The sequence below is a fragment of the Oxyura jamaicensis genome, chromosome 5 (genome assembly GCF_011077185.1).
Source record: "Oxyura jamaicensis isolate SHBP4307 breed ruddy duck chromosome 5, BPBGC_Ojam_1.0, whole genome shotgun sequence".
NCBI classification, from domain to species: Eukaryota; Metazoa; Chordata; class Aves; order Anseriformes; family Anatidae; genus Oxyura; species Oxyura jamaicensis.
Window position 1 is genome coordinate 38,802,296 of NC_048897.1, and position 13,914 is coordinate 38,816,209.

Below are 13,914 nucleotides of genomic sequence, written 5' to 3' on the forward strand. Positions count from 1 at the left end.
AGCTGAGACATTGTGATCTCAACTTCGGCGACTCAGCAGCGGACTTCGGACCAGAGGAATGTGTGTACACATTGTCTCTGAAAAAATCCCAAGTTACGGAGTTCAGAGTTCATAAATCAAGTTTCTTCCTAACATCCACCTGTCATTGCCATACACCTCAAAGCACGACGGTTTGTGAACCTTCAAAACTCAGCTGTGAACATTTCCTATCTTTATCAATCCAGCTATTCTCTTAGATGATGTTTTATGGAAATTGTACAGATATTTTGTGGAACCCTACTGCAACCCCACTCTGCCCTGGTAGGAAAAGGATAGCATTTGTCCTTTTCCATTTATTCATATTTTGTTTCCTCAGGTTCTGTTCCATCTCTGACAGCCCCAGCTTTATCTCACTTTCCCCTTGCATGGTTGTCTCTTGGCCCTGACCATGTCTCTTTTCTCCAACACTTCTTTCATTTCTAACATGTATTTTTAAAATCAGGAAAGCAGAACTGAAAACAGTCTTTTGGGAAGAGAAAGCACATTATTTCCATAACTGTATGCTCACTATCTTCTACGCTATTTTTGGCCACCATAATCTTTTTGTTTGGTTCTGTTGGCATGTTTTGCCTTTTGGCTCTTCTGACTATTGAGGCAGAGGGGGCAGAAGTTTCCAGTGAGCTGTCCACTGTGACGCTGAGGTCTTTCCTGAGCAGTGAGTCAATTTAGAAGTTAACAATGCATGACTGTTCATATTATTTCTTTATGGGCCCAAGAGACTGCAATAAACTTCATCTATCATCACGCTGACTCTTAACTTACTTTGGTTAGACTACCCACCTGATATTCCTGTCTCCCATAGCTTGGAAAAACTAAGCAATTTGGATTTATCTGAAAAAAAAAAAAAAAATTGCCACCTCAAAAGGACGTTCAGTTGCCTTTTCCAGAGTGATTACTAAATGTTCTGGAACACCACTGGTATGGGATGTTTGGCTCACCACATCGAAAGCAGCTTGTTTCTTTCTCTCTGTCTTTGGTCTCTGTCTTGCACTTTGTGATGTTTCAGTTTACTTTGTCATCTCTCAAAGGAGTGACTTTTGTTGGAAAGTCATCTCCATGTGCTAACTGTAGTGTCCACCTATCCAAACTTCACTTGACAACTCTGAAGGGCTCTAGAGACCAGAAGGCCTGAAGGCAAGCAGAGCAACAAGGCCAGACAGTGCCATGTGGGACACGCACAATTTCTACCACTCTGATTATTTTCCCCTGATTTAACAAGCAGTGGTTCACTCCCAGCGTACAGAGTTTAACAAGTTGAACAAGTTGGGTATTTTACTACAAATCCCACTAGTTCTGAAACACGCTCTAAGTACCTCTTTCCCACCAAACAGGCTACTACAGGATGCAGCATATACCTGTAACGCCACCACACCTTCTCAGTGTCCTACCTCTCCATTTGCATTGATCTAAGCTGTATCCTGCAGAATCAGTGGTTTGTTTCCTCTATATGGAAGCAGCACAGTGACCTGGACCATGATCAGGGACATTCCAGAAGAGCTGACTGTCTCCATACAGCCATGCCTGCCCACGAATGCATTTGGATATCTCCATTTCTACCTCATACACAGTGCTTACACATCAGGAAAGAAAAAATCAGCACTTTCCAACCTTTACTGTAAGAAGAGTATCCCAAACAGGAATTACAAGAATAATCCTCACTCCTGCTTTACTAATTCTAGAGAAAGAATAACCTTCAAGAATTGATCAATGTTCTGTTCTTAAAACAGAAACTGAAGGTGTCTTAGAAAAGCCACATGACAATGGCGTACGGTGATTTTACCCCATAAAAGCCAATTTAGCCTTTCTTCTGGTTCATCCAAACTCCAATCACAAAATTCATAAAGGTCTTGTTTAAATTGCTATAAACTTCTCCATGTTTTCATCTTTACTGAGTACACACATGCTTTGAAATGATGCACATAGATGTAAAGCAAAAGTCACCAACACCAGCATGTAATAAATGGATAAAAGGGCCAGCTTTGTTTCTTTCTAGATGCTGATATGCAAAGGAGACTGAAAGTGGGAAGCAGAATCCACATATCTGGCCAGAAAAGGCACACAAGATTTAAAGAGTAAACCTAACTGCACCCAAAAATAACATCTGAACTTCACAGACAGGCTTATCTGGAATGCTTAGTGACTGACCATCAGAACTACTGGGATAGAAGATGACTGTTTGTTGGTTCAGGGAGTTCTAACATGCTATGAGCCAAAACTATTAAAGTGCTTTGTATTTTCTTCTCTGGGTTTTGTGTCTGTGTTGGACTGCAGGATCTCCTTGAACGTCAAGCTCATGTATCTTAGTAGGCCAGAAGTATCAGGCCAGGATAATACTGCTCCTGGTTGGGAGAACTGGGACCACGAGCAAGTCTTCTTGTTTCTGTGCTGCCCCCTCCAGCTCTCTGGTTCCCCTACCTTCTCCGACAGCTCAAAATGAACAAATCTGGGAAAGGGGAAGAAGGGTAAGAGGGGAAAGGAGAGTATATTCCTCTGTTTATGAAATGGATAGCTCTCAGCATTCTTACCTCAAAAATCTTTTTGTAAATTACCTTGACAAGAGCAAGCAACAGTACAAGAGAGGAGATTCCAGCTTCCCTTTGTGGCTTCCCTCTTTCTTTTCCTGCTACCTCTCTCAGGATAAGATTAGTCCTTTGGAAGCAGCTGTCTACTTTAAATTTCAAAGCCTGGCCTTCTTTATTGCAATACCAACTTGCCCTTGCCTCTGTAAACCTGCTGCTAGGTAAATGAATGAGCATTTATGAGCAAGATGCCAGGTGACACCTCTTTGGGTCAAAAGTCCCAGAGCCTTTCCAGTTTGACACAGTGGGGTTGAGATGTACAAAGGTGCTGACAGCCAGAGTACACAGCACTACCGCATGCAACATTGCTGTGTGCTGACGCTCTTTGTCAAGATCCATAAAGATCCTTCCAGAGAATTTTAATTGCATTCCAATTACTTCCCTCCTTGACTGTACACTAGTTTTCAGACATAAATTAAAATGCAGCAAGGGAAGATGCACCACACTTAGAGCGAGGAAATAAAACATCCGTATTGTATGTGCTCCTGGAGGGAAGAGAACATATAATTAATAAAGAAGACTTCTGCACCTAAAACTTGGCCTGGCTATTGCAGTAACTAACATCCAGCCTTCTAACTCAGATGTTTTAGTGATACATCCCTACATTAACAAGTGAGCCTCAGGTGGATGAGTTTAGGGACTTTAAATTAAAAACAGATTTTTCTTTTCATTTTAATATGAGCTTCAAATATAGATAGAGGTGCCTGAAGTTGACCTGTGTGAATATTCTTCTCCCTCCCCTCTGACCAAACCTGCTAACTAAAGTAGGCCACACACAGCAGTGACCACAGCTTCAAAAGGTGAACGTATAGCTATGTATATAAAGCTATTTTCAGGCACTTTAACTGGGTGGCCTCATTTTGGGAAGTTCTAAGTATGCCCCACTCGAGATATGTACATCCTCCATAACTTCCAAAAAATAAAAGTCAGACTACTTTCTTTGCTGTTGAATTGTAAGAACCCAGGTTTCTCCTCAACAATAGACCTATGATTTCTGTTAGAACACCACTAACACACATTGCTCGGCATCAGACGCCGTGTACGCGTATTTGGAAAAAAGGTTCCTGCCTGGAAAAATGTGGCATCTATAGGGAAGAGACGGGCAGACAAGTGTCAGAAGAAGACAGAGATGCACAAGGGTGCCGTGCTGTGCCTGAGGTCATGTAGCAAGTCAAAACCAGCACCAAGCAGAAAACCCAGTCACAAATCAAGTGCCTTATCCATTACATCATGCTGAGCCACTCTCCCTGGCACAAAAGATACATGCAGTCGTTCAAGAGGTATTTCTAAGACAGAGACTCAGAATCTAATAAAAAGAAATTCAGGGAAAAGCGAATGGTGCAGTGTTCTGTTCCTTAATACTGCCAAAGATCAGAAAGGAACGCACACAGCAACAGCATCTCATGTAATCGTAAACAATCAAACATAAATGATCTCAATTACACACCGCGATGAAAACATCACAGCTAAATGGTTTTATATTTTTTCAACTGTCTTCAGGGAATAATTCCCCTATTTCAAAAAAAAGGTCATTAGCAGAGAGAGGAATTCAGGAGCCACAGCTAGGTTCATACAAGAACCCTTAAAACCATTATAAAAAAAAAAAAAAAAGAAAAAAAAAAGTGAAAATATTTATGGAAATGAACTCCAGGGTCTGCAGCTCAAACACGACTGAAGAAACTGTAAGTCATGTACGGGCGACAGAACAGGAAACCGAGTTTTATACAAAAGCATTAACTAGACAGATCATCTAGTGTGTAGCAAGAGTTGATCAGTTTTGATTTTAATTCCTTCAGTTTAGATTATTACTATTACATTTAAAAGTCTTTAATCTTTCAAATAAAAAGGCTGTATTCCCAAGCCTACTCACAGTGATTATCTGTAATCATCTTAAGCATAATTTAAAAAGTCAGATCTTGAACTCCAAGGTTGTAAGATCACAGCTTTTCAAGACAGCTTCTGAGAATTTAGTTATTTTTTATGAGGGTGAAGCTTCCAAAAGGCTGACCCAGCTCCAACCATACAATAATCCGCAAATATTAAATTTGTTGAATAATGCTCCTAATCTTTCACTAACCCTTACAGAAGCTGAGCTAGAATACCTTTGTATCACAAGTCATTCTTCACTGATAAATAAACAAAGCCACGCAGCTGCCAAGAGAACTCAACTGTCACACCAAAAAAAAAAAACCTTTGCAGTGATTTATTTCAAGATAGACCTGCCAGCTATGTAGGACAAAAGCAGGGAATGCAAACTTTATTTTTTGAAGTCTTTTTTCAAAAGACTTAGAAGTGAAGGTTTCAGAATGACTAGGTCTTTTTAAGCTTGCACTCAAAATAACAGGAAAAAGAGGAAGTCACAGCCCTGATTGGACTATTTCTTCCAAAAAAAAAAAAATCCATGAAAATCACTGTTAAAATAGCTTTTCATATACGTATATATATTTTTAGAGGAGAGTCCCACTTCCTTTCAAGGGAGATATCACTATCTGAACTGAAAAAAAATAAAGGATCTCTGCAAGTCACCTCACCCACTGTTAGTTACATCCTACCCTGTTACACGCTGGGGTCAAGGTGAATCCTGGAGCAGGTTGCCCAGAGTGGTCGTGCAGCCTCCATCCATGGAGATATACAAAACCCAACTGGACACGGTCCTGGGGAACCTGAGGATCCTGCTTTGACCAGTGGGGGGACTAGATGATCTCCCAAGGCCCCTTCCAGCCTGCAGTTCTGCAAACCCTCTATTTCCACAAGTGTCAGTGGAAAGAGTGGTCACAGTAGCAGTTTAGAACCTGGAAAGATCAGCTCCACGCTTTGACCATATTGCACGTACAGTTCTTGCCTGCTTGAAGTTCTCACTGTTCATTTAAGGGCTAGAGACTGCAATAGCAGAGACAAAGCTTGGGCCACAAAACATCTTTCCAACCTGTTCTTAGGAGGCTGGATCAAAATGCTTATTATCCAGATATTTGACTCCATGAAGAGCATGGATAGCACTTTCAGAAAGCCTAACGATGTCCAGGTGCCCAGTTTTAGACACTTCATATAGCGATTCCCTTTTTCCGGCCGTATGGAGAATTCACTATTGAAAGGCATTAACTTGGATATCTGAAAGATAATTACATTAAAAGTCAAGCTGTTTGTATAACACTGTGCCCTACTGCTGTAGAACGTGGTCACCTCAGCAACATCCAACGTTTCCAACGATGCAGGCAACACGGAGGAGGATTCAGCACTGTACAAAATGGAGTGAGCAGAACATGTGTTCATCCTCCCTTCAACCCAACTGGTGTGAATCTTCAATTACACAGTTCTTTTAAAGTGTACAGGCTTGAAATGAAATGCAAACTGAAGACCATAAATTAAGACTTGACTTTGTTTATAGTTACTTTACAACGTAATTCAACTAGAGGTAAAGATTGCCTGAATCCAGAACTGCCCTATAAATGGGAACGCTGAAATTTAAAGGTTTTCAAAAGCAGAACGTTCCTCCTTACACACCCCTGAACCCTCCAGAATTTATGGCATTCCTTTAGAAGAGAGAATCCCTTGCGCTGAGCTTAGCCCACCACATCACATTCGTATCCCGTGATAAAATGGGCTCCCTCCTTGCAGCTACAGACTAGGATATTATTCTTGGTAGTGACTTCCTTCTGAAATTCCAGAACAGGAAAGATACAACTCTTAAGACCTTATGCTATTTACAGATGTATTACTTCTTGTTTGAGCTCTCTAAGTGCTCATTGCCTTGGGATATGACATGACAGCTGCAGAGCAGAAAACACAGTTTAGCAGGTGAAAACAAGGAGGGGAAAAAAACATCGCACTGTCTAGAGGGATGCAGCTTTTTTTGGTCTCCTGAATTTCTCACCGCAGATGATTACATGAGGAAATACAGAGGCTGGTCTATTTGGACCAGAGCGAGAAGTCAGCCAATTATTCATCTCTCTTGAGATTTCCCCTCCTAAGCACACAGTTGGTTCAAGGTCTCTGCTGTAATATTTCTGATGATGAGAAAAAAATAAGCTGAGATGTAGCTGGGGGACTTGGGGTGGGTGTAGACATGGTCACCTAACACTAAAGCAGTCAGTGAAAATACGTGAGGCCTTTTCCTACTTCATTTCTAAATTTTATTAACAGCTTCTCTTTAACATGTCAATTTTAACTGGCATTTTAACTCTTCCCTAAGGAAGAAAAATTTGCTCTTTTTTTCTCACCAGTTTGACCAGAAAAGGCCAAGATATGTGCAATTCAAAGTCCTCGGAAACACTGGATGCTCTCCTGAGTATAATGTTCCCAGAGATACAACACCAATAACAATATCAATAACAATTTAAGGAAAAACAAACAAACCCATCCTGAATCTCTCTGTTCCTAGAACAAAAACCAAGCCCTTCCTCAGAGCACAGGTTTCCCTTAGAACCTGTTTCCCACTCACACACAGCAATAACCACTCCAGAAAAAAAAAAAAAAAATCCTTTTAAACTAAATGCACGTTGTCTTGTAAAGAGATCCCAAAGCACATGGGAGAGTGCTGCAATTATTGGTCATACTTTTACACACTTGAGAGGCTCACAAAGTCACTACTTATGGGGCCAGGCAGGTCAGATGCAAACAATACATCTATAAAATCCACAATTATAAAAATGCAAATTGATGTAATTCTTACGTGCCCATGAAATTGTGCTAACACAATTGTAATGGCAGTTGCAGTAAAACCACATTAGAACATAGTTCAGAAATGCAATTTCCCTAAATTATAGTCATCTAACGTATGAAACAGTTGCTTCAAGAGCTGCTCTAAAAGTGAACAAAAAAGCCAATAAATGTTTCAAGAAAATGGCAATAGCAGAAGTAGAAAGGGAATGAAAGACTCACTTAACCTACCAGTTAACATGGTAAGATGCTAGCATTATTCAGGTTTAAGAGGCATGACCTCCAAATATGGGATGGCAACTCTAATGATACCAATTAAAGGCAACAGTCTGTGTCAGGTAGCCAGCCAACACCAGAAGAGCGCTTATGTTTCTTCCTAGCAATTAACTTGAGCAAGCTTCCAGCCTTTCTCAAGTATCTTAGCTCTAATTACAATTTAATTTATTTCAGTCTTTTCCAAAATATTTTTTTTCTTCCATAAATCTCCCCAGAATTCAAGCCTTCTAGTGAAGCCTAAGGATTCTTATCACAGAAAGAATGTTTTCCAGAAGCTTTCTGGGGTTGCTCACTGTAGTAAATACACTGCTCATTAAACCCACAGCATATTCTTAACCGGATGTAATCCTCCTTTACATACTTTGAAAAAGAAGAGCATTGGAGTCAAAAACGCAATCCCGTGACACCAGAATGCTTCGGTGTTTGTGCTCCCATGGAGCTAAAGAACGTGAGAGGCCCAAAGCCAGTATTTGACACCTCATAGCCAACCTCCAGAAGCCAGCTGCTTCCCTACAAGTCACAATAAAAGCCTCCTGGGAGAGCAGGCAATTGGCCTACCTTGCATGTAGGCCTCTATTTGCCGAATGAGCTCATAAGACTTGGATCGGTCCAGAAGTGTCCGAATAGCCGGAAGAGGGTCCAGGATAATGGTTTCTGGATGAGCATCAATATACTCCTGCAAAACAAATATAAAGGAAAAAAGGTATTAGGTTGGCTGAAGACTGTGGAAAATACTGAGATGGAGAAGAAAATAATGTTAAAAACCCCAGTCAATGTCCAGCTTCTCTGCTAGAGGAAGCAAACAGAAATCGGCAATGCAGGAAGTGACCAGACAGTCTAGATGCTGACATTTGAAACGAACACAAATATGACAGCTAACCGTTTCAGGATGGCAAATTCCTCCTGTAGACTCACCATCAGCAGTTAAACCTGCGCTGCAACCCCATCAACTCAGAAGGGAGCCACTGGCAAAGTGCCACAATAACAGCTGTGAGCAGGGCAAAAAAGAGCAATTAGGAGAAGAAGGATGACACGCTGCTATCTTGGGGTCAACCCTGCATTGAATTACTCCACATAAACATCAAAACTGCCTGAGCTAAGCTCAGAACTACATCTGTGTTCTTTAATGTTGTTATTATTACTGTCCTCTATCTGTGCTGAATACTGTGTTAAGAACTGAATGATACAGGCTGGATTTTTTTTGGCTGAGCTGAGAAGATTGCTGTTTTACTGTGTCTTCATTAAGGTCTCAAAGTACCCATCTTGCCATTTTTCTAAGCTCATACTCTCCTCACCACAAAGCAAAGTAACATTCCCATGGATCTCCTTCTCCTTGCAAACTCAGATCCCCATTCCCTAAAGTCATGACTGCACTGCTGCATCTTGGCCATGAACATATACACAGCTGATGGTACCGCCCTTGCAAACCCACCCATGGCTACAAAACTTTCTTCTATTTCTCTGAACAGAAGCTAAGTTTCACTCCTCCATCCTTGCCTGAACTTGACCCCATAAAGTTAATGGATAAACAAGAATCCATCTTATCCCATCCAAAATAGGACAGACATTTCTGAAGTTAGCATCTATCCTTGCTCAACCCAACATCCCAAAGCCATCGTTACATTTCCATTTGTTTAAATCTGTTCATGTACACGCATGGTAAATGCCCCTGCAAGTCCCACACTTTCATGAAAACCTACTTCCTTTTGTCAGTTGCTTCAGAGAAAAAAACACTCCAAAAGGCACTTTTGATTAGCTTTGCTAGGCACTGAGATTGGAGAGAAGAGTGGCGTCCTCTGTCCCCAGCAAGTGATCTTCCTCCAGCCGCTAACTGGGGAAGCAGTTCTCCCCCGGCACCCAGCACTGGCAAACTCGCTTGCTGCTGACTGCACAGTCTGGGCTGCTCGCTTGCTAAAAAGGGATTGTTCTCTTGAGACTAAGAGGATCCAGTGCTGTGGTTTAGCGAACCTGCTGCATCACCCACAGCACACAAGTAGCTTTCCTTCATGGGGCCACAAGGCACACTTTAGCTGCAATACATGTCTGACAGAGTTAATAACCCCTGCAGAACATATAGAGTGAATTATATATTATTATATATCCCTAAATGTATGCTCAACTTTGCTGCCACCTGGGAAAGGTGAGGGACAGAGCTTTTCACAGGGACTGCAACCAAAAGCGTCAGGCCCAGCTGCTGCCTCACCCTTGCAGCACCCTTGGACAAAAAGCTCCGGCTCCCTGGAGCACAAGCTGGGTTCATTTCAAGTCATCAGCACTGAGAACAGTTTTCATTAGTCTCCTGTCCCCAGTACTTCCAGAGTTTCAAGCAAAGCAGTCAGTCAGCTTCCAAATACAGAACAGATTTGCTTTTTGGAGAGAGAAACTTGTTACTAACGCCTCTCAGAGCCCCGTGTGTGTCCGTGCCCACAGGCCCTTTCACACAGCAGCCAGAAGACGCCTTGTGAGGCTGGGATGATCCCGTGCTTAGGGCATTAGCTTAAACTTGCCAATTAGGAAACTTTACTCGAGTATCTCAACACATCTACACAGCTTCTTCAGCCCCTCTAGGCCTCATCTGAAGAGTTTGGAAGCTACCACACATCCTGCAGCTTCAGGAGCAGAGGGACACGAAGGACAACCAACACGGTGCTGGGGGGCTGTGTAAGCACACACAGTAAATAGAGTGAGCAGGCTTCAGCTCCGCAATCTGATCTTGGCACGGATCTAACAGCAAACATCCTGCACTGTTTCTGACAGGTGTACTAGCTTTTCCTTTTGTACTCTGGTGACTACCCCTCTGCCCTGGCTGGTCCTGGTTCCTCACTGAATTTAAGCTCCACTACACCCATCCCAGCCCCCTCTGTACACACTAATCCCTCCCTTCACACACACATTTGTCCTCGTTTGGCCTCCATCCCCTTCACTCCCCTCCAAGGAGTGAAGGATTTTTCCCTCTCTTGGTTCCTTGTGCAGTTTCCCAAATCCTCCTGATGCTCACCTTGGCATTATTGACTATCCTCCCTGTCCTGTGTTCAGGTATATTCCACATTATTTTGGCTCACGTTACTCTATGCATTTCCAGAAGGATAAGTGTTTTTTAATGAGTTCTGTAGGGAACTTCATGGTGCTTTATTTATAATGATAATAGCTCTAAACCATATTATAAGATCATCCAAGCACTAAGCTTGACACAGCATAATGAAGTTTAACAGCAATGAAGGCATGCTCCTGAGGCAGTTCTACACCAGGCAATGCTTCCACAGCAGCGAGCAGCATAGCTGGCTTTCCAGTGACTGATTTCTCATCCTGCTGCCTTAAGGAGACTCCAAAGAGCTCTGGAAGGCAAACACAAAATAACTGAAGAACATGAAGGTGGGGGCTGTTTCTCAGAAGCCATTTAGAGCCTGGAGGACTTTATCAAGCCCTTCCCCTGTTGAAAAGAACTTCACAGTGAAAGACAACAGCCCTGCCAAACATACACAGGAGCCTGAACACAAGCTTTCTTTATTAAAAAATAAAAATAAAAGAAAATTTCTTGGCATCAAACATGTTTCACAAAGTATTCTTCAGATATTCTTCTTTTATAGGCTTAGGCAGTCAGCCACAGGGCACAGGGATAGTAAAGCTCAGAGATTGTCAGCAAAGGGCAATAAAAACCTGCATCAACTGAGTAAAGCAAAGGACCAGGACCAGAAGTGAGTGTCTCCTAGAGCTAATCTTCTGGGGGTTGGCTACACAGCTCTCATTGTAACTAATCCAGAAATAGCCTGCTCTTTGAAGCACAGAAGTCTGTCAGCACAGAACAAGGCTGATGTATTTGTATAGGGCATCTCTACTTGACACAGCTAGTGGTTAACTCCTGAAGAGCAGCCCTGTTTGAGGGACAGAAGCATTTAAATGCACTCAGGTCCTTATAACTCTGCATCTGTTCTCATGGCATTGTGTGTTACTTGGATTTCCATCACAAAGCGTTAACCCTGCATTCAAAAGCAGAAGCATTGAGTTGCAGTGGGATCCCCAAAGCAAATGCCGGGCCTCCCCTTGGGCATGCATGCTGCCAACACTCTGAGCACATGCAAAGGAAAGTTTCAGTATCTGTGTGCAGAAAAACACTTTAAAAGAAAATCAAATCTAAACCTTATCACTTATATCCCACAACAGGAGAAAACAATACAAAAAAAATCAGCTTCAAAGGAATAACTGTGGTTATAACTATGAGACCTTCTGTATACTTTGATTCTTTACTAGGAACTGCTGCACACTCAGCCACCACATTTTTCTGAATATATGGCTTAACAGACCAGAAAACTTGATTTAGTTTGAGTAGTAGCACTCTTCCCATGGCACAGAATAGCTCCACCACCAGAAACAGAGATCTGTCAATGAACATGAAATGGTTGCATCTAAGAATTTTGACAGCAGCTGCGCTTCTACAAATATGAACTTGAAAATGGAGTAGCTGCAGACAGAAGGAAGAAACACTGAAGCCAAGGGACTGTATTCATAAAGCACAACCTTTCAGCTTTTACTGTTCAGCTCTTCTCTGGTCATTCCAACAAAAGAACTGAACTTTATTGTGATGGATTTACCAAAGACTGGTGTCCAACTGCAGACTCCAACAACCCAGACAATCTGTTGGATATTTAGGCTTCCCTGCAGTATTTTGAAAGGGCTGTCCCTGGGCTGCAGTTCAGCTTGACCCAGACAATGTCTGTGTTTTCCTCTTCCTAATCTTTGACATAATAAAAGCAAACAAGAGGAAAAAAAAAAAAAAAAAAAAAAAACAAGGACTTTTAGCAGATCCTCCTTTATTTGTACTCCAGGCTTGGCATTCAGTAATGCTCTGTACCGGCCCTGTTACTGGCAGAAGGCCAGCAATGAAACCTGAAATCAAAAGAGCTTCAAATGAGAGAATCAAATGAGAGACCAAGCATCTGATGTTCCCTATTAAATACCTCTGGATATAGCCCAGAGATTAAAAAACAGCTTTTCTTGAGAAGCATAGATATAGATGAGAACAGAATTGTCATTTTACCCAAAAAAGGTAATGATTTTTTTTTCCATTTTTAATATTTTAACAGAAAGTTGATACAGTATCTACTGCAAATATTAGGTCATTAGATGATAAGAGATACTCACTGACTCATTGACTCGATTTTATTACTAAGTAATAAAACTTCTATAACCTTTTGTTTAATATTAAACAAAAGCTCCATATAAAAATGTTAGCAAATGAAACAGCAAGTGCTTAGATTTCTGTTTTCCTGTGTACAGAAACACAGAGATGACTGCTTACAACAACAAACTGATGTTTTCCAAGGGAGAAAACATGTATAGACATAAACAAAATTTATCCAAAGACTTTGCATCAGATTCAGCCTTAAATTATAAAAGCTCCTTTTCATTATCTTGGGTGGTGATGCTTTCTTTTCATGGGCACTTCTTTCCAGAAGGAAAGGTACAGGTAAAGTGGATCTTGAATAAACACTGATCTCAAAATTGTCTCTTTAAACCTAAAAGATTCCTACAGTGGTTGGGAGGGATGAGGGTGGTGGCACAGGGCAGTGGACAGAAACCTCCTCTGTTCCTTTTCTATTAATTTCACATCTGAAAGCAACTTTCTGAGTACTCAGCTTCCCTGATTTTCCTTCAAAAGTCCACCACAGCTTAATTTTGCAAATACCTATCCCCAAGAAAGCTATCCTACAACAGTTAGCACTTGGGAGATTTTTAGTTAATTCTGCCTGCTTACAAAGCTCTTCCAACACCAATATAAGATAATTATTTTTCAAATGGGAAAAACACAGGCACTGCCCTGTGAATTCAAGTGTAAATAGACCATTTCAACTCCCTCTCTCTCTCTCCCTGCCCCCCCAGTAAGAAAAAAGCTACTAAGCTTTGGAAGTTTCCTTTGATTTTCACTTCCCTTTTTTCAAGAGAGCACATGAAAAAAGAATCACGCAAGTATTTTCAGAGTACAAAGATGGTAACTAGAATAACAATGGGCTAGTAAGAAAGAAAGGAGAAAGGAAGAAAGGAGAAAGGAAGAAAGGAGAAAGGAAGAAAGGAGAAAGGAAGAAAGGAGAAAGGAAGAAAGGAAGAAAGAAAGAAAGGAGAAAGAAAGAAAGGAGAAAGAAAGAAAGGAGAAAGAAAGAAAGGAGAAAGAAAGAAAGGAGAAAGAAAGAAAGAAAGGAAGAAAGGAAGGAAGGAGAGAGGAGAGAGGAGAGAGGAGAGAGGAGAGAGGAGAGAGGAGAGAGGAGAGAGGAGAGAGGAGAGAGGAGAGAGGAGAGAGGAAACACTAAAAATCCACTGGCATCATCTCCGCAAGTACATACCCAAATCATCTTTTTGAAGCTGATACTTC

At 41.5% G+C, this 13,914-nt stretch overlaps 1 protein-coding gene across 2 annotated transcripts in view; it reads right to left on the reverse strand.

The window, feature by feature from the left end:
• Positions 1-13,914, reverse strand: part of ITPK1 (inositol-tetrakisphosphate 1-kinase) — a 135,696-nt gene that overhangs the window by 47,969 nt on the left and 73,813 nt on the right. For both annotated transcript variants that reach the window (XM_035326844.1, XM_035326845.1), the window contains exon 5: positions 8,109-8,226. In XM_035326844.1, the coding sequence (XP_035182735.1) occupies positions 8,109-8,226 (118 nt within the window). The remainder of the gene's footprint in view (positions 1-8,108; positions 8,227-13,914) is intronic.